The 25,078-nt window shown below is 39.9% G+C and overlaps 1 protein-coding gene across 1 annotated transcript in view; it reads right to left on the bottom strand.

Moving 5' to 3' along the window:
- The window catches only part of GAB1 (GRB2-associated binding protein 1), a 127,091-nt gene extending 102,294 nt beyond the window's left edge, over window positions 1–24,797 (bottom strand). Inside the window, exon 1 of the mRNA XM_012642731.1 lies at window positions 24,690–24,797. Coding sequence (XP_012498185.1) covers window positions 24,690–24,761 — 72 coding nt within the window. The 5' untranslated portion in view covers window positions 24,762–24,797. The remainder of the gene's footprint in view (window positions 1–24,689) is intronic.
- Window positions 24,798–25,078: the final 281 nt, after the last annotated feature.

Genomic DNA, 25,078 nt, shown 5'->3' with positions numbered 1-25,078 from the left:
GGTGAATGGGGAGGGGGTAGGGGTGTGATAAGCAGAAAAGGAAAAGAATAGTAGAGATATTAGGTATCATTTCCCCCTCCTTCTTCTATCTGCATCCATTTCATCATTGGGGTGAGAAGAGATGAAGAACAGAAACAAATAAAAAGCAGGCACAGAGAGGGCTTTTATTTTCATCTCCACTATTTCCATCCCTTTTTACAGATCTGGATGACAGCTGGCACAGGACAGAGATGACTGGCATGGACTTGGGGTCTGGGGAGCAGACAAGCAAACTCTGGGGCTGGAGAAGGGAAGAGAAAGGAATGAGAGAGGAAATCCCCATCACCCCGGAACAAAGGAGCAGCAGTGCCGTGAGAAGGGCGCACAAGATGAGGCTGCACCTAAGACTCCAGCCTGGACATCCAACCTCACATTTTAACAGGCATTAACATCTGTTCCAACAGATGTCCAATTTGCCCCATAATTTTCTATAACCTATTCAGGAATATCTTCATTCTTAACTGAAACTAAAATTTTAAATCTATGCTGTGCACTCTAAAGAAGTTATTTAAAGAGGGAGGAATTCAATAACAAACTATAAATAGCTGAATTTTAATCACTCATCCTCTCCAAAGTTTAATTATAATGATGCTTTAAGGTAACATTAGGTTCTTTTGATTTGCAAAAAGACAAACAAATAGCATAAGTGGTAGGGAAATTTCCCAAGGCCATAGGTGTGTAGGACGGAAAGTGGCAGATGAGCTTCCATGTGGGCAGATATAAAGTAACAGACTGAGAGGGAACTAATCTAAGCCATTCATCAGGGATGATGACCTCTGAACAACAGATGTGACTCCAGGGTGAGGGTGGGGAACGTTCCAGTCCATCTAGACTGCTCGTTGCATAGGTGTGGCCCCAAAGACCACCAAAGCCACAAAGCAGCACCAAAAAAGGGAAGTCAAAATTCAAACACAAGACGGTATGTGCCCATTGAATACGTGAACCTAAAAAAAGTGCAGAGTTTCTATCACTGCACCTCATGGTACATTTACAAGGCAGGGAAAGATTCGGAGACTACCATTTCAAACAACAGAAGGTCTCCGTAACTTCCTGCTTGGCCAGTCCACTCCAAAGGACCTATTTTCCACATTATCCTACTTCGATTTCTGGCTCCTGACCGCACCCTCCTTCTTAAACTGCACTCTTTGGCTCCCCTGACAGGTCCCTATTCCGGTTCTCCTCCTACCAAGTAAAAACCACTCTGCAACTTGTGCTGGTACCTTCCTAGCGTTCACCTCTTCTCTTACTCGACAAGCTCCTCCCGCACCACCTCGCCGGTGCCCAGAGCACCCGGGGACCCTACCTTCTTCTGACTCCTGAGTCTGAAGCTCTGGCCCAGTCACCCTCCTGGGCTTAGCAGGATCTCACAATTCACGATAAACGATGAGTAATAAATGATGAAGGGAAATGATGCAGAAGGACCCTCCAAAATGTCTGGTTTAAATCAGTTATCTGTGCCCTTTCACAAAATTTCCGTGAGGAGGAAAGCTGGCAGGATAGCAAGAATGGAGGTTCTGAAGCAGACACACGTGCATTTGAAACTCAGCACTGCCATACACCAGCTGTGCGATTTTGGGAAGTTACTCTGATCGTCAGTTTAACTGTAAAAAATGGGGGCAATGATGCCCACCTTGCAAGGCTGTTGTGTGGATTAGAGAGAAAATTTAAAAGACAAAAAAACTATCCAGCACATAACAGCTGTTCAACAACACAGTACCTGCTCTTGCTAGGTCTATGGATGCCACTTTATGAGAATATTAAGAAATTATGAAATTTGTTATATTTTTTCTCTTAACTATGATCAGCCAACGTGTTATTTTAATTGCCATAGGAAGGTAGTTGTTGTCCTTATCTTTTATCCTTCCATGTCCCTCTCCAATACATCACATATAGTGGACTTTTACAATTCTTTTAGGTTGCCCAGCATCTGAACTCCCGTTCCTACATTTGGCAAATTATTAACCTTGATACTACAAAAGCCGAAAACTCCAGATAATTGCTTCTCAACCACTCCTGCAACCAGAGTTCAGGCACATGATTTAGGTACACTGGCTCCACCAAATATATCCAACCCAGATTTTGAATCTCAGGTGGTTATAAAAAACAAGAACTGTATAGACACCTTGGTTAGAAGCTGGGGCAGTGAATGTAGTTTCCAAAGGCAGCAGTCATGGCATTCGGCGTCTAGTGTCACTGGAGCTAGCAGTGCAAGACACAAGGTCTATGATCATGGCCCAGAGGCAGCAGCGATATGTTTCCTGGACCAGCTAGGCAGCACTGTTCCTAGTTGACGAGCTGCCAAGGTGGGTTTCCAGCTTTCCCAGAGAAACTCCTTTTCTGATTAAATGAGCCAGAGATTTCTGTTGCTTGCGACTGAGAATCCTGGGTGACATGCCAGATCAGGTAACATTTTATTGCTTTTGGTCAAAGGCCACTGTAAGATTTACAGAGTAAACAAGTACAGTGAGATCTTCCCAGAAAGTCAGGGAGTCAGAGTAAGTTGCTGAGCAAGATGTTATTAGCATTTCTGAAATTATTTCTTAACAGGAATGATAGGATAAATATGTATATCACCATGCTATTTTAATAGCAGTAATCTGAAATGTGATTTTTTACCTGTCATACTGAGAGATGCAGTACAGCACTGGTATTCCCCTAAAAAGCAACCAGGTACATTCTTGCATGTTTGAAAGGTTTCATATTACGTAACAAATCCCTCCAAAAAACTTGAATTTTTATCTGTGTCCTTATCCTTTCCCAAGGAAATGGTGATGACATTCCATTAAGTTGACTCAGTCAGTAGCATCACCTGTATTAGCCTGATAGAGAAATCTTAAAAATATGCATCCTTGGAGAAAAGACCAGATAGGAATTGAAAAATGTAACTTTCAAAACTGGAAATAAGCACTCATTCTTTATCTTTATTAAGAATTGATATTTCTCCTAGAATAATCTATCTTCAGTCACCTAAGATAATACATTTGATTTACCCTAGTCACTGTAACTAAATTGTACAGAAATCCATATTAAATTTTTCTTTTACCATTGTACTTAAAAAAAATATTTTCAGTAAGTCCCAAATTGCTGTAGAAGTCACATGAAAAAAAAAAAAACTTTGGCCCATGGAAAAAAATTCTTTTTAACAGTCAGCAGCAAGATTCTGAGAAAAATCAACTCACAAGAATACTTTTTTTAGCATGATGGTAAGGGTTTGGGAAAAAGGAACTTACAGGAAAAAGAGTTTGTGTTGCCAGTTATTCATTCACTTTTTTTTTTTTTTTTTTTGCTATTTTTGCAATATCCAAGTAGAATTTCTTATCCTAAACCTAATTTTATTTCCATTTTGTCCTTTCAAGGTTTCACTCTCCTAATTATAAAATCTAACCGTTAACCACTGAAAAGATGGTAATTCCTAAGTATAGAAGTTTTTTTAACTTTTAGTTCAAAAATTAAAAGTTAGAGGCCAGGCACAGTGGCTCACACCTATAATCCTAGTGCTCTGGGCAGCTGAGGTGGGAAGGATTGCTTGAGTTCAGGTGTTCAAGATCTGAGCAAGAGCGAAACCCTGTCTCTACTAAAAATAGAAAAAAAATAAATTAGCCCTGTGTGGTGGCGAGAGCCTGTAGTTCCAGCTACTCAGGAGGCTGAGGCAGGAAGACTGCTTGAGCTCAGGAGTTTGAGGTTGCAGTGAGCTAGGCTGATACCACTACACTCTAGCCGGGGCAACAGAGTGAGACTCTGCCTCCAAAAAACAAAAAAGAAAAAAAAACAGAATCAAAAGAATGTAAACTGTTTGAAAAATTTCCCAGCTCCTCAATTCTGATTTTTTAAATTGATGTGATATATATGGGATTATTCTCTCCCTCATTATTTCAGAATAGGACACAGAGTGGTGAATCTATTTATACAAAGGAAGATTCTGTCTCTAAGCCAGGATTCATATGAAGTTAGATCACTTGTACAAGGCCATATAGTTTTATGCAACATTCATAAAAGAGCCATTTCCTCTTCTACTCTCTAAAATCATTATAAACCAAAGTTACTAAAAAATTAAGCAGGCTGCAACTTGCCTGACCTACAGAAATGAGAACTTCTTTTAGGATATTTAGAACTTTAGAGTGACTCATGAAAAAAAGTAGGCTGCTGTTGAGATCTCCTAAGTTAGGGTTCCCCAGTCTCTCCGTGGCCCCCTGAGATTGGAGCAAGAGAGAGTGAGAGTCTGCACAGTTCATATAACATGACAGGGGGAGGTCAACACCATCGTTTTAGGTTTAACAAACACCTTTGGCGCTGGGAGCCCCTGCAAATCTCAGAGAGGCACAGTATGGAGGGAAGAGGTACTCCAGGAAAAACTTCCACATCTACCATTAGATCCCAATCTCTGGTCAGTCTGCTGATAAATGAATATGAGAAGGACATACTCAACACTAACCCGGGCACACAGCCCTACGGAGGGCTTACTTAGAGCATGCCCACAGAGGACAAGGCACACCTTTCATAAAGTTACATACTCAAGGGTAGTACATACCTTGGGAAACCCAATAACCCTATAAATGGGGAAACACAGTGTCATGCAGCCATTAGAAATGGTTATTACAAAGCACATGAAATGTTCTCTCATTATCCACCAAGATAGGAGAACAGGACTTCTCTGGGCTTCACTGTTTTCACGCAGGGCATAGATAGATACAAATGGTTCTATGGGTTTTGTTGGTTGGTGTTGCCTACGTACAAAACTCGCTAATGGACACAGTAAACGTCTACTTTTAGTATCAGACATTTTCAGTATCATTCATGGCATGCTGGATGTCATCTGGATGAGGGAGTGGTCACTGAACCAGGCGTTACTATAGTTTCACGTTTATTTCCTGTTACTCTGAGAAAACAGAAATAGCCCCAAAGGAGGCCAACACTGGAACACCTGACAGCTGGGGCCTTCTAATATGTCCCTCCTTAAGTACTGTTTAACTGCTAATAGCACTTAAAATGTTATCACACATTTACTCAACTCTGCAGTTTATAACAAACCTACCAAACGGGACAAGCCAGTCTGGATTATACAATATGTAAATAAGCCAGGGAGCCAGGGAGCAAGCTGAGAGTGGGACAAGTTGGAACAATGGCTAAAGGAGTTAAACCTTACTATACCTGAAGGCAGCCTCTTCATTCACTTTTTTCCTCGTAGTGCTTTATAATTAAAATGTGGAGGATAGAATAACCAATAAAAAAGTTATAAGTATCGTCACAAATACCAAGTCACCAAAATTAATTAAAAGGGACACACAAGTCAATATTTAAATTTCATTTAGCTTTTTTTTTAAAAAAAAAATTGGTGTATCTACTGAATAACTCATATTCGGGCCTGAAAATATTAACGCATTCTACAGAGATTATCAGTAATTAGTATCTTCTTCCCCCTCAGACACATGCTACCAGCTAAAATGTGGGCCAAGTGCCAGAACTCAAGTTTCACTAGTGTTGTTTTATGACTTGAATAAATTGTTTTAGTTTCATACATGTACTTGTTTGAAAAATACATTTTATATCCACCAACTTCAGAGATGTTGAAGAAGTAGTAAATAGTGAAACTGGTAACATTCCATAAGTATTCGTATAGCACAACAAATTGACACAGCAGAGAAGCTCCACAAATGAAATACTTAATATTTTATAATAAAAAAGGAAAATACTGAAATGAAAATCAAAGGTATTCATTAACTCACGTTGCTTCGTGAAGATTACAATCACCTACAAATTTTTCTTTTAAACAGGCTGTTATAAATCAACAGGGGAAAAAGAAGCTATAAAAATCAAAGCTGTGTTACACAATTAGTTAAGAGTAGATGGTGGTCATGTAAATATAAGAATCACACATAATCTTGAAAAAAATTGCAAGTAAATCACTGAAGTTCAACAAAAGAGAGCTGAAATTTAATAACTTCGATCTGGAAATGTAAAAGCATACATACACCCAACGGACCAATTAAATATATATACTCATTAAAATCTCTCTTAAAGATTTAGGGCTTGGTTTAATGTACACAGTTCTTCCCTAGGTTCTTAGCTTTCCAAAGTTTTTTTTAAAAAATAGCAATTTATATGAATATACATGTTTCTCAGCATAGCTATACCTTCATTCCCTTCCACTAAAGATTTATAAAACATATTAAAAAATAGCAATGGTCAAATTTGTTCTTTCCTGTTTTTGATATTTCATATTTATGATTTAAAAATAATAAGTCCTAAGAACCATCTTCAAAGAGATAAAGGGGGGAAAAAGCCCTCAAGGAGGGAGGGGAAATCCTCTCCGGGCAATCCTATTACATGCACATTTAATGTATTATTTCAAAATCTTTGATAGCAGGAGTGAGAGCTGGTATCACCAGACTGTATCTTTCCACTCAGAAGGGTAATCGTGAGGCAAGGGTGCAAACTGGCCCAGACTATGGAAACTACCACCTTGTGGTGAGCACCCACGGCTTCCGCAGATTCTAGATTCAAACGCCACCTCATTACATTGTCATCCCTACCCACCTCACCCCACAACAGGTAAGCAGGAAAAAAAAAAAAAATCAAGGTGAATGAATGGCTTTTGAAAAGGCTCTCTGGTGATTCTGACCTCCCTCTCCCTCAAAATGAGAACTAGAGAACTAAACATATGCTGTCTCATCTACTCACCTTTAAAACCCTGTATATCACAATATCTGAGAACCCCTGCTTTCAAATGACTCCTCCCTTGACTAGTTTTAGAGCCCAAAGTTGTGGTTTCGGCCAGACAGGTATCAATGACAAGTCAAAAAAGTATTTCTGGACAGATATAGGTCCCAGACTATAAAACCGGAACCAAAGACAATTTCTATACTATATAGAGTTGAACCAGGCATGCTGGCATCTTTGTGATCTAAGCACCCACTAGGTAGGAGTTTACTCTACAGGCACCCTAGTTTATCCCGTCTGTCCTGTTCCAGCCATTTGTGTTCACACAATAAGCTTGCAGGAGAAGTTCTCCAGCTAGACTCAGAAAGAGCTTCAGGACTAATTCTGCAAAGACAAAAAACAGGCTGAGTAGGAACTCAAACTCATTTAGCACAGATTACCAAAAGGTATTTGTGAGATATGTCCAAACGTACCTATTTTAAAAATATAAAAAAGGTGATAGAAAGATAAGATCCAAAATTTCTGCAGAATTTTTTTTTTAAACAAGGTGTGGTTCTGTTGGGAGGGTAAGGGAAATAGCCTAAATAATATCTTCTAAAATCTTTCCCTTCCAAGAAGAAAAAGTAAAAAGTTTACAGGTTCAAATCTCTACACTCCTTTCAGAAATTCCCCCTGCCTGTTTAGCAAGCCTCCAAATAGCCTAGCTTCGCTGGTAAATATTCAAATACAGTTATTCAAAATATGTTAATGAGGCTAACAGGGTGCTTGCATCACGTAACCACACCCTCCCTTTCTTTGTGTGAACTGAACCTGTGCAGGTTAAAACAGGCGTGCCAAACACTTGATAAGTGAGATTACTGACTGCTGGCTGAACAACTGCCAATTTAAAATAAGCATTTAAGGAGAGGGGTTTTACTCAAATGTATGTTGTACTTAAAAATGGACACAGATTTTCATTTTGATGTTCAAGTCACTCCCACCCCCATATGCCTCTATCAATGTAAAAACATAAGCATTAACAATTGACAATCTTTAAGCATCGTGTTCAAAGTATCCTAAATATTCCAAGGTACAAGTACTCTTTTTAAAATAATTTCCCAGTGAAATATTTTTCATTCTACAAATGAAGAAATGGAAGTAGTGGTTACACATTGTATAGATAGAGGTAACTGGAATCAAAAGCTGAACTCAGTTATTTTGTCAATTAAATATCTCTAGCACAATATCGAGTATTTCTCTTGTGGACATAAATCACAAAGCAAGTAGTTGCTCATTGTTGGTTTGTACCTATTCTTAAAATTTCAATATTTCCCCCGCAAAATCAGACTATCTTAATATTTTCATTTGTCTTTCTCCCTGCCTCCCCCCCTACAAAAGGCATTAGCTTGTTTCTTCATCCACACAGACATTCCATTCATAGTCTGAATTTTAGAACTTGGGCCATGCAGCTTCATTTTCAGCAGAACAGAAAGTACTGGTTCCAAAAAAACCTCAACACCTCCCAGTTCCTAAATTAGTGTCCAAATCACCAGACCTTATGTAGGAAATCAGGATCCAGTATCTTAAATTTAAAAAAAAATCAAAGGGGTATTGGAAGAAAGGTATAAATGAGATTACACACTTATCCACGGTGACTCATTCTCATATGCTCAAGATTAAACAGAGCACTGACTCTAGGATCAGGAAAGAATTTTTCCTCAGGGGAAGAGAGGGGTGTGGAATTTCCAAATGTGCACTAAAGTAGGATCATCTGTGTGGATCAGGTGAGCAAATCCCACATAATTAACTTCCTACTACTGTGCAGGAGCAAACACAGGTGAAGTGCATGCCTTCCTGAAAGGTGTTTGTGTAAAGCCCCTTCCGATGTTTCCAATACTAGAGACCGAATGGGGGAGCAAGAGAGACTGGGCTGGCACAACGACGTGAATACACTTGACGCTACTGAACTGTACTCTTAAAAAGGGTTAAGATGGTCAATTTTATGCTGTGAGGGGCGTTTTGTTTTGTTTTTTTAACCACAATTGAAAATAAAACTAAAGAAGAGAAAAAGAGAGAGAGATTGGGATGTGCTGCTCTGTGGGATAGCTAAGTCTCTTGAAATAACGTGCAAGGGTTTGAATTTTAGAAATTACAGCAACCCACTGAAGATGGAGGTGGATGTGGCAGATTGGGAATAGCTTTGGGCTGGGCATGAGGAAGCTGGGTCCTAGTCTTCCCTCTGCACGCTGGAACCAACCGGCCTTGGACTCAGGGTATTTCCTAGGCCTAAATTCTCTAGGGCCTCATTTTTCTCATTAGGAATAGATAGTAGTAAAATTTTTTCTCCTTTCATTACTTTAAGAAAAACTGGCCTTTATCTTCCTTGAGTCATTTTCTCCTTTAAGTGTTTTAATAAAAATCTCAAAGTTAAGAAAATTTATTCTGCTTTGGACATACATAGTTTAGAAACAACAGATCTTGTTTGAAAACAGACATAAATGTTTTCAAGGCTAGAACTTACTTGAAAGATGAAAAATATTTCAATATCTATGTTCCAATTTCCCTTAGTGAAAATATAGGTTTCTGAACATATAACTAATTTTTCCAACTTGGGGAAAAAAAACATATTGGCTAAAAAATTTAGTATGCACAAAACTACAATAAGGGAGTATCTTTCAATTGTTTAAGAATCACTGGCAAAAGTAGGTAGATATTAAAGCTTTAAATATGTGTGAGTTTTAAAGATTATAGCCTAAAACAAAGAAATAATGAAAGTACCAATATACTACGAATTTTAAGTCAATCTATGCATTTCCTATTCAAATATAAGTAAACTTAAAAATATTATAGGGCTAAATATGTACATTACAGTTCAATGATAAATCTTATACACTAAATTATTAAAGAAACATTTCCTTTTAGTAACTTGTGCAAAGGGCAATAAATTTGCTCATCTAGTATTTTGTAACCCTTTTTTCTATGTTAAACCCAAAACTGAAAACTGTTAGCTAAAATACTCTCCCTGAAAATTTATGTGATATTTTAATTGCACTTAGATGACTATTTAATGCTGTTATGTCTCCCTAAGAACATTTATAGTTGTTTTCAGAAAATATAAATAGTCATAGGAAACACCTACCACTATGTTAAACAACATACGGGTTAGAATAAATTACAGGAAAAAAAATCTGAAAAAATAATTAAGAATATTAAGAGGCTCACAAAAAAAAAAAAAAAAAAGAGAGACTTACAAAGTGAATTGTTTAAAAAACACAAGAAAGTAATAAGGTCACCTTAAATGAAGACAGCAAGTCCTGAGCCCAGCCTTCAATTCTCAGGGCAGAGTAGAAGTCACAGGAGTCTAGCCTTCCTCGGTTGCCACAGTCAGTGGTAGAAGCTGGTTCTGGGTCTCACCAGCATACAGCAACCACCCTTCTATTTGCTCATCCTATTCAGGAGCAAAGTGATCTACTAACCGAACTTACTTGGGCTCTAGTGCAATGAGAGGGTGTGGTAGACACTTCATATAATAACAATAATGATCCTCAACACTTACAAAGCAGATATGAAGATTCTGTAAGATCTTGTGGGCAGATGGGCACGATATCTAAGAGGCTGCAGTATTCCTGAGTAAATGGGATGGAGAAGGGAGAGAGCCTGAAGGATTAGCAATTAGGCTAATTAGTTAATATGGTACTATAGGGGCGAAAAGTTCTAAAGTACAATGTGGGTTTCTAGCACAAGTATATGGAAAAATGAACACTTTGATGTAGAGACGGTTAGAAAAAGAAAAGATTAATGATTTAACAAAAGCTAGTGATACTCATCCTTTTATAATTAAACTTCCAAAATTCTTTTTCTTTCTTTTTTTTTTTTTTTTTTTTTTTTTTTTGGTCAACATCTCTCTCCAAGGTAATTGGATGGAATTATAAAGTTTCCCTAAGGGAATAGGAAAAAATAAAATAAAAAATAAAAAAGGATAGCTGTCTAGAAGCAGAGTTCAGTAGGTAGTTGGAAATAAAATACTTTACTGTATTCATCTAGTAGGATTAAGGTAAGCATTCCCACCTGGTCCACCTCGACCAATTTTCTAAAATAGAGTCCATCTGTCACTCTTGCTCTTTCTATAATGTGAACTTAAAAATCAAATTTAGGTTAAAACAGATTAGAATATATAAATTAAACACACACACAAAAGGTTGAAAAACATGAGAATTTAACTTCTTTAGTCAAGGAGAACCACTTTAGCGCCCTTTAATAAATCAACCACATGCAACTAACCAAAAGTTAGGGCAAACCAGACATGTATTAAAAAGACAATGGCAAAGAATATTTGAAATTTGAAATACTCCAGGAAATCTGGACTATAATAACATGCTTTCAGATCCAATAACCAGAATTGCCAGAACTTCTGCTGCAGAGCTAATCCTCCATCATGTCATCTTTCCTCTTCATCTTTAAGCCATTCATAAATTCTTGATTCAGTAATACACATTCTTTTTAAAATCAATATCTATCTAATACCTTCCTTGATTTAATAAAGTCTTTTGAGCTTCTCGGTGATGGTTAGGTACTTTCTCACATTCTAACCTTTTTAAAAATTCCCTTTCACTTTTGTCATCCTCTAAGTATGTCCCCTTTGGGGGACAGTTTGATCTGTATCACTGCCAGAAAAAACTGAACACATATCTTTTAAAGCATCACAGCATATTGTGCCCTCATCCCACAGAAGAGAGGTTAAATTTACTTTCCAAGTTTTGGCTCGTTTCCCTATTCTACCCTTTGTAAGTATTTATTTCCATTGAGTTTTCTTTCCTCTCTTTTTCCTCTATGCCCAACTCAGAATTTCTCCAAATGTAATCTAAGAACCACCTACATCAGAATCAGCCAGGGTTTAAGTTAGAAAACTCGGTTTTCTGGGTCCCTACCTAGACTTACTAAAAATATCACAGGAGGGTAGGGCCCAAGAACTTCATTTCAGAAGCTACTCAGGTGATTGTGATGTACACTGAAGCCTGAAGACCACTACCCGAAACCCTTGATTCTTCCTAAGCAAAGGACACGAGGTCTCTACCAAACTATAAATTAGCACCCTCAGATCATCGGAGAGGAGGTAACAGGGTGGCAGTTCTCTCTTCGCCTTCCTTTTCAAATACAGATGGAGGCGGCAAGAACGCTTGGAGAGTGGAACATGAACTGAATGTGAGACATCAGCATAAATGCAGACTCGTCAGCCCTGCTCTGTGGCTACTGTCAATTACAGTAGCCAGACCTGCAGGAGGACTTGATTATATGTAATTTATAAAAAGTAAACAAGTTGGGCAGCTTGTGAACAATGAATGGGGATATTCCAGCCAAGAGGTAATAAAATGCATGAATAAATGACTCAGCATCCCCCCTACCACCAACCAGACAATTGGCTGTACTAGGAGAGTAAGGGCAAAATGAATATTTTGGTAATGATTTAATGACAACAGACTGTTGGAGAGAGATTTTGCTTATCACATAAACCCTTCACAACCTCTAGCGTTCAAAAGCTCAGCCATCTCAATGACTGTTTTTCTCACATTACTGAAGTCAGAAAAATAAATGTTTGGTTCCAGTAATACAACACAATCCTGCATCTGAATTATGGCTTTTACTGAAAACAAAGGGAAATAAACTAAACAAATAACACAGATGTAAGAACAAGCTTTATAAAGCCATCTACATGGGGGTTTCTCAACTCCAGCGTATTGATATTTTGGGCCAGATAATTCTGTGCAACACAGGACATTTCGTAGCATTCCTGCTTCTACCCACTAGATACCAGAAGCACGCCTTCTTCCAGTTGTGGCAAAGAAAAATGTCTCCAAAGTCCAGACATTGTCAAATGTCCCCTGGAGGGGGCAAAATTACCTCTCCATCCCCACTAAAAAAACACTGCTTTACACAGAAATGAGCATATTAGTAAAACAGTGCACAGAACATATTTTTGACATCATAAAAATCTCAGGATTTTTTACCTATATATATTTATGTGTGTGTATGTGCGTGTGTGTGTGTATGTATGTATATTTAGGGGCATATATTAAATACCTTTTAGGTATACCATCCTATTTTTATGTAATTTTTTCCATTACCAGGGATTAAAATATAACATCTTAGTATTAGTGAGCTATCTAAGCCATTACAAAAGTGCCACATAACAAAATAACTCCTCACTTTTCCTAGTCCCAATCAATCAGTTGACATAGGCTGTCAACTTTATCTCCAAAATATTTCTGTTCATTTAACAGAGCCAACATATCCATCAGACATAGAAGGCACAGGGCCTGGAGCCCATGATACTTTTAGGAAAACAAGAAAAGTATTTTAATATTAATTTCTTTTAAAATCAGAATAAAATGGATATAATTATAATTAATATATAATTACAAATCCAACTTACAAAATATTCCTTCATGTTTATACTGACACAGTTGCAAAATGTGATTTTAAATGTTTTTAATAGAGGAAGGGGGGCCCACGAAGGCAAAAGTACCTGAACCTCACAAAAGTTGCAATGCGGCCCCACCATAAAAGGGGACATAGGCAACTAAACAGGCAAACATAATCAAGCGTGACAGGTGCTAAGCTATGGGAATAACGGAGCATCACAGGAGGACAAAACAGATGCTCCAAGCACACTGTGACTGTGTGCCCCTGTGATAGGGATAGTGGCGTTCAGGGAAGGCTCTCAGAGGGAGGAGAACAAACAGAAGTTAGCCTGGTTGTGGAGACCAAGAAGGAAGGTCAAAGAATTCCTGGAGGAAGAGGACAGCATGTGCAAAGGTCTGGAAAGAAGGACTGCAGAGCCAGTCTGGACCATGAAAGTTCAGGATAGCTGAAGTAGAGAAACTGAGTGGAGAAGGTACCAACAAATACTCCTGGATGGGTGTGCCGGTGCCATGTCACAAAGAGCCTTGCAGGCCGAGGGAAGAGGTTGAGGCATTCATGAGGGCAAAGGAACGCTGCAGAACAGCTTCATACTACGGAATGGCATTCGTTATCAGATTGGTGTTTCAAAAAGGTCACTCTGGCTGCCTTGATGAAGACAGTTTGGAGGGGCCCAACACTGGAGGCAGAGAGACCAACGGGATATTGCAGCAATCCAGAAGAAAGGCCAAAGTAGCTCAGGAAACAGAGGGGCTAATAAGTCAAGATATTTGGAAGGTGAAACTGGCAGGGTTTGGTCACCGGGCGTGGAGAATGAGAAAGAGAGGAGAGTCAAAGAAAACCTGGCTTAAGCCACTGGGCGAGGGAACACCAAGCGGGCCAGGCTTAGGGAGAGGATGATGAGACCTGCTGAGAGCACGCTGACTTTGAGCTGCCGTGGGGTATCTAAGCAGCTATGGATTAGATCCACAGATCTGAAATGAGAAATGGGCTGAGACATAGTATCTGAATTATCAGCATATGATTCAGGGGCATTTAACTGGGTGTTAAGAGCCATAGATGGGCTTTAAGGGTCAGACACATTCCAGATTTTAAGAATGTCTATGTGTGACTTTGTAAGAATTCTTGTGAAAACTGAGAGCCCAGAGCTGTAGTCAAATTTTTAAACGAGTTTATGACCTCAAGCGGATAAAGAACCACTATTGAAGATGGAAGAAAAGACAGACTAACCAGGGCTATTACTGAAACCCTTAGAAACTTCAACATTTAAGGAAACCAAAGCCTGAGGTCAGGAAGGCACGGGAAAGAACGTATTTTAAGAAGAGGGATTTGTCATCTCCATCAACGTCCTCAAGAGTTCTATGAAAAATCACAACTAAAATACGTCCACTAAGATTTAGCAACAAGGAGGTCATTGGGGGAACTTAGTAGGGCTCGTTTAGGTAAGGGTGGTACAGAAAGGACCCAGGCTGTATTCCATTATGAAATGAACGGCAGGTGAGGAAGAGGGGGAGGCAAGTGTATACAACCAACTCAAGAGTCCGGCTGGGAATGGGAGAAACAGAAATCCCATCTCCCTCCAGCCCCATCTTTGAAAATTGAATTCATCTTTTAAGGTCCTGGTGAACTGTCTCTTGCCACCTTCAGTGAGCCTTCAGATCCCTGAATTGGACCTCTCTCTGCTGAATTCTTCTAGAGCACTGTCTCACACATCACCAGTCATAATATAATTTGTAGGGCCGAGTGCACCCTATGGCCCCTAGTAGCATATAAACTCTCAAAGGTGAAGACAGTGTCCTGTTGGTCCTCTTCTTTTGCATTCTTCACAGTGTCTTATCCCCAGTAGGTGTTCGCTCAGTGACTGAAGGACTTTGACCTGGGAGGTGACAGATCAGCCCTGACAGAACAGCTGGTTATGCTAGATGACTTCAGACAAATCAATTAGTCTCCCTGAGGCTAGTTTTCATTCTCTGTAAAATGAGGAGGATGTGCTCTTGACCAGTGGAGAAGGAGATATATGTAATTGAAAAAAGATGTCCAAGATAGCTATTGTTATTATAATGCAAATCAAAGAAACTAAGATTGGATTAAAAGCCAGAGGACACCCAAACAAAACACGAGAGAAAAATATGTTAGAAAAGGTTGAGAAACATTGGACAAGATGATTTATAATTTTGGGCTCAAAATTCTACAATTATTTGGTCATGCCGTTCAACAGACTGTGCAAGGAACTATACTGTATATTTCAGACAGAGAACAAATGGCATCTTTGTCCTCTGGAAATTAAATATCCTACTACAAACACCAAAGAGTAATAAACAAAGCCATAATTTTCTTTGTAAACAGATCATGTGTCTACACCTTTTACTGCATATACTATAGATTATTAAAATCAACTAGAAAAATATATTAGGCTTGCTTTTCCTGTTTGAAGCATTAAACTTTTATAAATCTGACGCTTAACTATGTAACTGTTTAAAGGGAAGACAAAGAAAAAAAGAATATTGTTAGTAGAACCAGTTTAATTTTATGCCTTTTTCTTTGGAGATAAAGGACCTATATACCCAAGTGAAGATTAATTACTCAGAAGGCTTTGGTTTCATGTAACATCATCACTCGAAACAAATTACCTTCTCCAATATTCTGCATTCCTACTAGTTCAATATTTCCTTCTACCTTTTCTCAACACTTCAAACATTGAAACCTGAAACTGTTAAGGAAAAACTATAAAGTCCAAATACTCCTACGTATCTCCGGGATCAATTATAACTTTGCTAGAGGGTAGAGGGTTCAAATAATACCTCCCTAACTGAATGAGGTAATCATTCTTCAGCAAGCTCTACACAACACCATTGGAATTCAAAACACTGAAGGTAGCATTTTACCAAGTGTTTCTTTTCCCGAATTGAAAGATTAAAGCACTTCTCTCCGGATAATCAAGGGGTCGTCCCTCCAACCAGAAGCACTTTAATCTTGGCTACTACAACTCTGGCCAAGGCATTGATGGGAACCTGTTATGGATTGAAGCGGAGAAAGCACACCAGGCCCTTAATTCTTTAATCAGGTAGTCATCTCAGGGAGGAGTTCTGCTACTCAGTAAGTGGCTTAGCTAACCACATTTCCCAACACAGTAGTAACTAAAAACTGCATATCGGGAGAGAAAAACAATCTACATGCCAGGTCGAACATTATTATTCCTATTCTTGATTACCATATAACCATGATACAAATTAATGCACCCTTTTTAGAGAAAAGGTGAAAGAATATGTGTGTAAAAATTTTGACACAAATACTTTGTGATGTTGGTGTCTAGGCTTATTACTACAGAGAAAAAGTAGAAACCAATAGGAAAAGAGTGAGAAGATAGAGAACTATGGGACAAAGTGTGCTTTTACCTTTCTCCCATTTAGAAAAATCAGCAAATAAAATTTTATAGCAACTGGCTAACTGATGCATTCAATAAAACAATAAAAACTACAACAAAAACAGGATGAGTTCTCCTGATCTACTGTCCAGCATTTTCATTTCACAAAAATAAGCCTCTTAACTAAAGTTACGTTTACCTGTTTATTTCACATATAAATAAATACATGTAGGTAAGAGTGATAAATATTTAATTCAACCAAGCAACATGAAAGCAAGTTACAAAACTTTGGTGTTATTTGACATTTTTCTCTCTCTTCAGACCAGAGAATGGCCTCCTCTCACTTTTTTCTTGAAATATAAAACAGGATTTTGATCTTTTCTTTTTTCCCCAGTGCAGTGTTCTTAAAGAATGTATAAAACTGTTTTTTAAAAAAATTTAAACTACATGAGTCAAGGCAAAAGAAAACAAATAAAAAAGGAAAGGAAAAACAATGAACAGGATAGTTAAAGCAAAGTTTAGTATTTTTCTTCCTTATAAAAAAAAAAAAAAGACCTAAGATTTGTACATTGAAAAGAAATGTTTGAACTCTCTGTATATTTTTAATTCATGGGACAATGTGGCCATTTGTTTTTTTCCTTTTAGGACATTGTTTTTTGAATACATAACTTAGAGAATTACCTAGGTCAAGTATGAATTCAAAGTAAGAAGCTGAGAACAAAAAGCCACCACCATAAGAAAAACTGTTGGTAAATTTGGCATTCTTTTGAGTATTTAAAAATATAACTCACTTTAGAAATACGATAAACATTTCTGAAACACACACAAAAGAAAGAACAATTATATGGTATTAAAAATTTAAGATAACTCACATCACTCTTTCTAGAAGCTCTATTCCTTTACAACTTACATCTTCATGTGCAGTTGGTATATACTAGCTCTGCTAAAACAACCACATGGAAAATTTTCTTCTAGATAGTACTGTAGGACAGGGCTTGGCAGCTACAAGTTGTAATCAGAATGCTTCAAGAGCTAATGTAACAGAGATAACAACCAAACATGCATTACAATGCACAGCCTCAACTCTTTTTATAAAGCAGGCTAAGAGAGAGCCAACAGCACTTAGGGTCAAAAGCACTTAGGTTATATTGTATTTTATATGCATTCAACAATGAGAACTTCTCTCTTCAACTAGGAAGAATTTTGCTTCTACGAATAAATGAAGTATAAAAGATTTGGACTGGGTGTGGTGGCTCAAACTTGTAATCCCAAACACTTTGCGGGGGCTAAGGTAAGAGGATCACTTGAGGCCAGGAGTTCGAAACCAGCCTGGACAACATAGCAAGGCCCTGTCTCTATGATAAATTAAAAAATTTTTTAAACTAAAAAAAAAAAAAAAAGAATGTTAAAATATAAACGGTTCTTTTTTCCAGTTAGGGCATTCCCATATTACTTAAGGTGCTCCCACCCATAAGCCAAGAATGGTCAAAAACTTCCAGTTCCTAAAAATGAGTTTTCCCAGCAATTCTACAGGCCAACATTGCCATCTACCATTAAGGCTACCACAGCCATCCCATTGGCAACTAAAGTGGCTACTTATTTAATAACCGTGAAAAACCACAGTACAATGGGTCATTTTTCCTGAGAAGTAATATAAAGAAAAGAATGCTAATTTTATTTGTGCTGTAGCCCAAGAGGCTTGAATAAAGAGACTTGTGACTTGATAAGTTTTCTGTACTTAGTTGACAGACATACTGAGATAAAAGGAGTCACAGAAAGACTGTGACTTCAGTCCAAGTTCAAATGGCAAATTCAGATGGAGCTCTAGCGTGGTGGAAATGAGCCACCCTGTTAACGTGAGGAATGTGAAATGAGAGAAAGCCCTCCATCAACAGTCAGAGGGGGTTTAATGTGATCCAATGGTGATATTCTCTTCCCCCCAACGGGAGCTGGCACTCACATAGCTGGGCTAAGATGGCTTCCGAAGTCCAAAATAAGACGCTAGCCCAAGGCGGCCGTGGCCCTCCTGCTGGAACTCAGAAGCAAATGAATCAAAGGCTCTTTTATTCTTCCTCCTACCAGAACATGCTCCCTCTCTGTTGTAAACTAACTGCTTGCCAGAATGAATTATTCAGCTCAAAACAGACATAAAGAAATCTTAAATAACACATGTCCCTTAGAATTTTAATAAGTTCAGGTGACCAAACAGGTTGTTTTGTCTGTTTGTTTCTAGTTTGATGCAGAAAATTCACTCGTGCTCAGGAGCCCATCAGGAGCATTAGGTCACAGCAGAAACAAAAAACTTCTCAAACTAGAACTTACAGTTGGCGGCCAAACTCCACGCATGAAACTGAGGTGTTCTGAAGCGGTTCTTTTCACTAGGATGTCTAAACTCGACACAAAGTCCTTGTTCTTCCTTTCAAACCAGCCTTCCCTTACGATTTTCCTATTGCTGCCAGCAGTACCTCAATTCTTCCAAGAACAGCGCTTGAAATTCATTTGTGAAGTCTCGCCTGGCAGCCCCCTACCCTCTGCTCTCAGTCTGAACTCTTAGGCAATTGTCCCTCGTTTGGCAATTATTCATACATGGCCTTATAACATTACAGCTTGTCTTCAAAAAGAGATTAGAAACTCCTTTAAGGGCAGGGAGTGGGCCTTTCCCTCCACCGCATTTCACATATGGCATATTACAAAAGCTCCTGAAATACCTGTTTATTATTCAGTCAACAGACACTTGTTGAGCTTGTACTCTGTCCGGGTGCTGCTCTGGGAGCTAGAGACACGGCACCCAGCACAGGGGCACAGGTGCTCAGTGTGCATGCCTTCTGTTAAGAGGAATACCACCAGAGAGTCCCCAGAGAATTCTGCTTAAGCAGCTCCTAATATAGTCACTAAACTATTTAAGATGAACAATAAACTAAGATTTATTTCCTCAAAAGGAAGCCTACTGAGAAGCTCCCCATCTACCCCTTTCCCCCAGAAAAAACAATGTCTGAGAAGAGGAATGCTACATCTACTGCCCTTCCCTCTCCCATTTTACAGAAAAGGAAACTGAGGATCAAGATCATGTGGGTGCGTAGTGGCAAAGCTCGAGTTTCCTCCCAGGGCAGCACAATTTACCCACTGAAAGCATCAGTGGCTGCATCTAATCACTTTGTAAAACAAAACCCTTCAAAAGTAAAGTAGTAGTCTACCTACTACGTGGTCCCTTCCGTCAGTCTCTGTAAAAATGAGGAGTGCTGGCACTTAACATATGTTTTGAATCTATTACCTCTTACACTTTCTCAATCTGCAAATTATCAAGACCTTATCAACATATTTTATGTTGACTCTAAGATATGGAATTTTACTTATTCCTTACATACTTAAGCAGAGTTATTATGGAAAAATACACTGAAATAACCAATCAGCTGCCAAGCAGATTATCTAAGTATAACTCTTGCCATATTATTGTTCAAAGATATTCTTCTAACAAAAAAAAATTTTAAAAAAAGCAGAATTCTAAAACTACCCTCCAAACTGCAATACCTTCCCAATGGTAATTTTGAATCCCAAACAGCAACAATCAGATTTAAAGGTTCTGCAAGTTTAACATGGAGAGTTTTATACTTATCATTAAGCTCAGGCACAACAAATAAATTAACTATCATTAACTATCATAAAGGCTTAATGTAATTGCTAGTTGATGATCTTTGTTAACAAAAACAACATTCCTGCCATACTTGAAGAGGTTAAAAAAAAAAAATTAGGAATTTGAATCGACTGTTTACTAATATGAGGACAGCAAGAAAAAAATTTTCTTCAACAGAATAATTATGCTCATTCAGTCACTGTAAGCAAAAGCTCCAGAATGCACTGATTGCTAGTTGGTAATCGCCATAACAAGCCAGGAAGAGGCTGGGCGCGGTGGCTCACGCCTGTAATCCTAGCTCTCTGGGAGGCCGAGGCGGGAGGATAGTTTGAGCTCAGGAGTTCGAGACCAGCCTGAGCAAGAGCGAGACCCCGTCTCTACCAAAAATAGAAAGAAATTAATTGGACAACTAAAAATATATAGAAAAAAATTAGTCGGGCATAGTGGCGCATGCCTGTAGTCTCAGATACTCGGGAGGCTGAGGCAGGAGGATCGCTTGAGCCCAGGAGTTTGAGGTTGCTGTGAGCTAGGCTGACGCCAGGGCACTCACTCTAGCCCGGGCAACAGAGTGAGACTCTGTCTCAAAAAAAAAAAAAAAAAGCCAGGAAGAGCTTCCAGACATCACAGTCCTTTTGTTGTAGTGACACTGTTGAGCGGGGACTTCATGCTTAGTACAGGTCCTGGGCTGTCCTTGAACCAAGGAGATGCTGATACTCTGCCTGCCCACACCCCACTCCCTCCACGTCAGATGTCAGGTGACCACCCAGGAGGAGAGACTATTTCTGTTTCTAGGCCCATTTCCAGAACCAGGAGTGTGTTCTCGAAGTCCAGACAAGAACTACCCTGTTAATTGACAGCTGCAGAGCAGACAGAACCCAAGCTGGGTACAGATTACCCACCCAAGAACTGGCTGAGGCCTTGCTCCCTGGCTGGCTGTTGGCTAATAGGGCACCTTCCTCTGGCTTCAGAAGCAGGTTCTCCTGCTGAGACTGCACACCTGCCCAATGCTGACAGCCGGCCCATGGAGGAGCCCAAACTTGATGTTTGGCTTGAGGCAGGCCATAGGGAAGCTCCTCCTGCAGAGCTATGGTAGTAGCCAGCTGGCTTGAAGCAATCCTTTGTTTACAGTCTTACATTTTATTTCAGCTCCAATTTCAAATTCTGATGAAAATTCCACCATTATTTCTTTAAATAATCCTTTAAAAATCTGAGCACCACTCCTGAGTGCATACTACCAAGAGTTTACTTGTTTTCTGTAACCCTAGTAACAGCGATCTGTATATGATTCTACTCCAGGTCCTTACCAAAGTAAAAAGCCAGCTGTTCAATATATAACACAGGACGAAAAAAACAGCAACATTGCAGGAGCAAAACTGAAGAGAAACATAAAAAGTTTTACCTCCATTTTAAGTAGCATTTAAAAACTTTACAGAGAATGAACCACATACAAGAGTCCTTACCCCTTTGCAAATCTAGAAAAAATTAAAAAGAGTAGAAAAGGCTGGGAATTTACTCACTAGTCATTCTCTCATTTTTAAAAATTTTATGGCACTTTCACTGTCTTTAGGAAATTCAAGAAAGGCTTCTATACGAGATAAACACACTAATGTGTAAAGAAAACAACGCTGCTTGTGTTGACTATGAAACAGCAAACCTAAAATGGAGTTGTAAATAGAATTCACTGGGGGCCATAATGTGAGATAGTCTTAAAGATAAAACTAAAACAATTTTTTGCCACTTAATAGCCCTTAAGGATCATCTTAATCAGTGTTTAGGCTACCCTATAAATATTATAAACAACAAGACAACTGTCAAACTCCCATGGGCCAAATATTTCCCAACAGAATCACAATGCTCAAACTCCCTGAAGTCTCATTTAGTAATTATAGTACCCAGCATCCAAAATATCTTTTCACAGCAAATCCATTCATTAAAAAATCATTATCCAGCAACACTTTGCCTATTGGGTGGTCAACAATCTTTCCTTTCATCCAGAAAATAAAGATTCTACATGAAAAGAAAACAAGCATAGGAAGGGCACTTATACATGCCTATATCATCGATGGTCAAAGCTGCTTTAGCAAAAACAATCTAAAATGGATACCAAAGCCAAAAGGTCAATAATTTGGGGATGTCAGACTTTTCTGGGCAACCAAGTCAACAGCTCAGATATAAGATAAGCCTCACTTAACTTGTAACACTCTACATATTCCCACAAGCTCCCTTAATTATGAAGCCACCCTGAACACTGTCTTCCTAGGCCACCTCCCTCTACTTCACTAGTGTGTAAAGAAAACACCAGGAAAGAAAAACTCTGGCTTCCCCCAAGCTGTTAAGCATATGCTTCCCCCTGTGGAAAATAATTTAGGGAGCCCCTGTCTTGCTTAAGTGTTCCCATAGCTTCAGTCTACATTGAGCTTGTTCCTCAAAACAGCCATAAAATATCCATACCACTCAACCTGGGTACACGGTAATAAACCGCTTTGCACTGTTGGCTGACTTTTTCACATAGGCTTGTCGCATGGTTCCAAAGACTCAAAAAGTCAACTGAAGGCAAAGACCAGGCATTATGTTTCTTTAGCGCTGTGTGTCTGATCCACAGTCCACCTCCTCCTTGTATTCTTAACTAATATTCATTCATAGACTCATAGAAGGTTATAATCTGAAGGGACCTTTAAAGATGACCTAGTCCGAGCTCCACAGTTGCAATGAACTACATGGGAGTCATTAAACTTTTAGAGTCCAGTCAGTCAGGCAGATCTGGGTTCAAATCCTGCCTCTCACATGTTCGGGGTATGTACCCTGTTTTCTCTTCTGTAGAACAGAGATAACACCTACCTCAGAAAACTATCGTAATGGCCAAATGAGACTTTCTTTTTATTTATTTATTTATTTATTTGTCCTTGTTAACATATAATCTTTTTTGTTGATTGTCTTCCCAGTTAATATTACATTAAATTTCAAGCCCAAGAGGCAGGACTTTTTTCTCATTGTATTTTTTAATCTTATAGGTGGTGCCTAATACAGTGCCTGGTGTCTTTTGAGTAAGCCATAAACTAACCATGTGAAAGAATGCATTAAACCTCTATGATCACTAGTTCAGCAAACGTATTATTCTTCAGTTCCCCAAGAACCCAATCTCTTAGGTCTATACATTTCCTAAACTATACCTTCTCAAAACAAACGTATCTTTCTCTCTCGCTCACAAGCACACAACCTGTTTAGAACTAAAAGCTGATAAAAGCCACTTCCTCTCTTATTTTTGGAATAAAGTAGCATCTGTACTAGGATATTCAGGTAAACTGTGACAGATGGAGAGACAAGATTCGGAGAGATTCAACATCCCTGGAAAGCTTTCTTATGATTTGTGGCATCAAGTCCTTCAATGAAATTACTTGCCTATAATAAATTCCGGCAGAAAGTAAATTCATCGGAGAGTTGTCGGTGAAGTTACATATTGTACTTCATTCTATTCTATGCAAACAGTCACTAACAAGATTAACCTGAGCTCTAATAATGGTTGCAGATATCCTCCAACAAGAAACAGGTTCCATTAGCACAGGTAGTAAATTTATACTAAATTTTGCTTTGGGGAACTTGTTTTACTAGAAAAAATATTTGTTCCAGATACCAGGACAAAAGCGTAATTTCTTTCCTTTGCAGTGGGCAGCGACCAAAGAACAAATGGGGAATAGGAATAAAATCCCAGACCCCTGAAGAGGACACAGGTTCCCACTAAAGTAAGGTTGTCTCTTTCAAGGAATATTTTTCCTAACAGCTAAAACGGGTTAACGCATAATCAGCATCTTGTATCAACTACATAAACACCATTTAAGCTTCTCTGGTGCCCTGGGAAAGGACCACAACAGAAATCCCTGCTGGCTTCAGCTCTCCCCTCCGGGGCATGACAGCATGTCCAGGGCGCCCAAACACCAGCCACTAGGCTCCCCCCAGCGCCCTCCTCTCGCAGCAAACCGCCACGGCTCTCGGGCCAAACTCCAATGTCCCTCAATTCAAAACCGCGAAAATGTGAACCCTGCTAAGCAAACGGCAGGGCGCGTAATAACTTTTCTTTCTTATCCTTTTGCGCGCATTTGAGATGCTTGTCTCTACGACCCAGTCCTCAGATCCACAGCCCGCTCCCCGCAACCCAGCTCGTGGAGCAGGGGACAGGGAGCGTGGACCAAAAGGCAGCGCTGGAAAGTGCTAAAACCTCAGCGGTGCTCCTCGTGCGGGAAACTCAGCACACAGCAGCCCGTAATACATAGATGCAGATATAAAGAAGGGAGACGGTTACTCTTTCCATCGCACCCCACCCCTTCTAAAAGGAATAAGAAAAACATGCAGCGGGCGTTTAGCTGGAAATCTGGGCCGTCCTATGGGGCGACCAGGCCCGCGAAGCAGGCCATATGGAATCTGCGGGAAGAAAGTTAGTTGTCCGGCCAGGGCGTGAGTGCACAGCACCTGGTCCTGAGCCTGCCAGGGGAAGGGACCAAGGGGAAAGAGCACAGGACTAGTTGAAGAACTAGCCCCGCGCGAGAGCTGGCCGGGAGGGGTGTGGACGCAAAAGGCCAGCGGAGCGGCGGCCGAAGCTTTACTTACATAACGCTTCAACTTCTTCTCCGGGGGGGACTTGCGGAGCCATCCCGAGCAGACCACTTCGCCGCCGCTCATGGTGAGCGCCTCTCAGGGTCCTGGCCGGGCAGAGGAGGGGCGGCGGGCGCGCTCCCGACACAGCCGATGCCTGCCGGGCGCGCTGTGGCGAGGGCTTGCTTTACGGGTCGCGCACCCCAGGCCGACGGGGCGGGCAGGCTCTGCGGCGCGCTGATTCCGCGAGTTCGAGCCTCTCCTCCGCAGGTCCGCGGACCTGAACAGACGGGAGCTGGGGCCGCCGGGGCCGCCGAGGGCGCCCGCCTCGCCTCCAGGCGCGCGGTTCCGCCGGCCGCCTCAGCAGCGCTCGGACTCCGCGGGACTCTGCCCGGACACGGAGC

This window comes from Propithecus coquereli, unplaced genomic scaffold (assembly GCF_000956105.1).
Source record: "Propithecus coquereli isolate 6110/MARCELLA unplaced genomic scaffold, Pcoq_1.0 Scaffold185, whole genome shotgun sequence".
NCBI classification, from domain to species: domain Eukaryota; kingdom Metazoa; phylum Chordata; class Mammalia; order Primates; family Indriidae; genus Propithecus; species Propithecus coquereli.
Note: the sequence above shows the minus strand (reverse complement) of the source record. Positions and strands in the feature narration are given on the sequence as shown.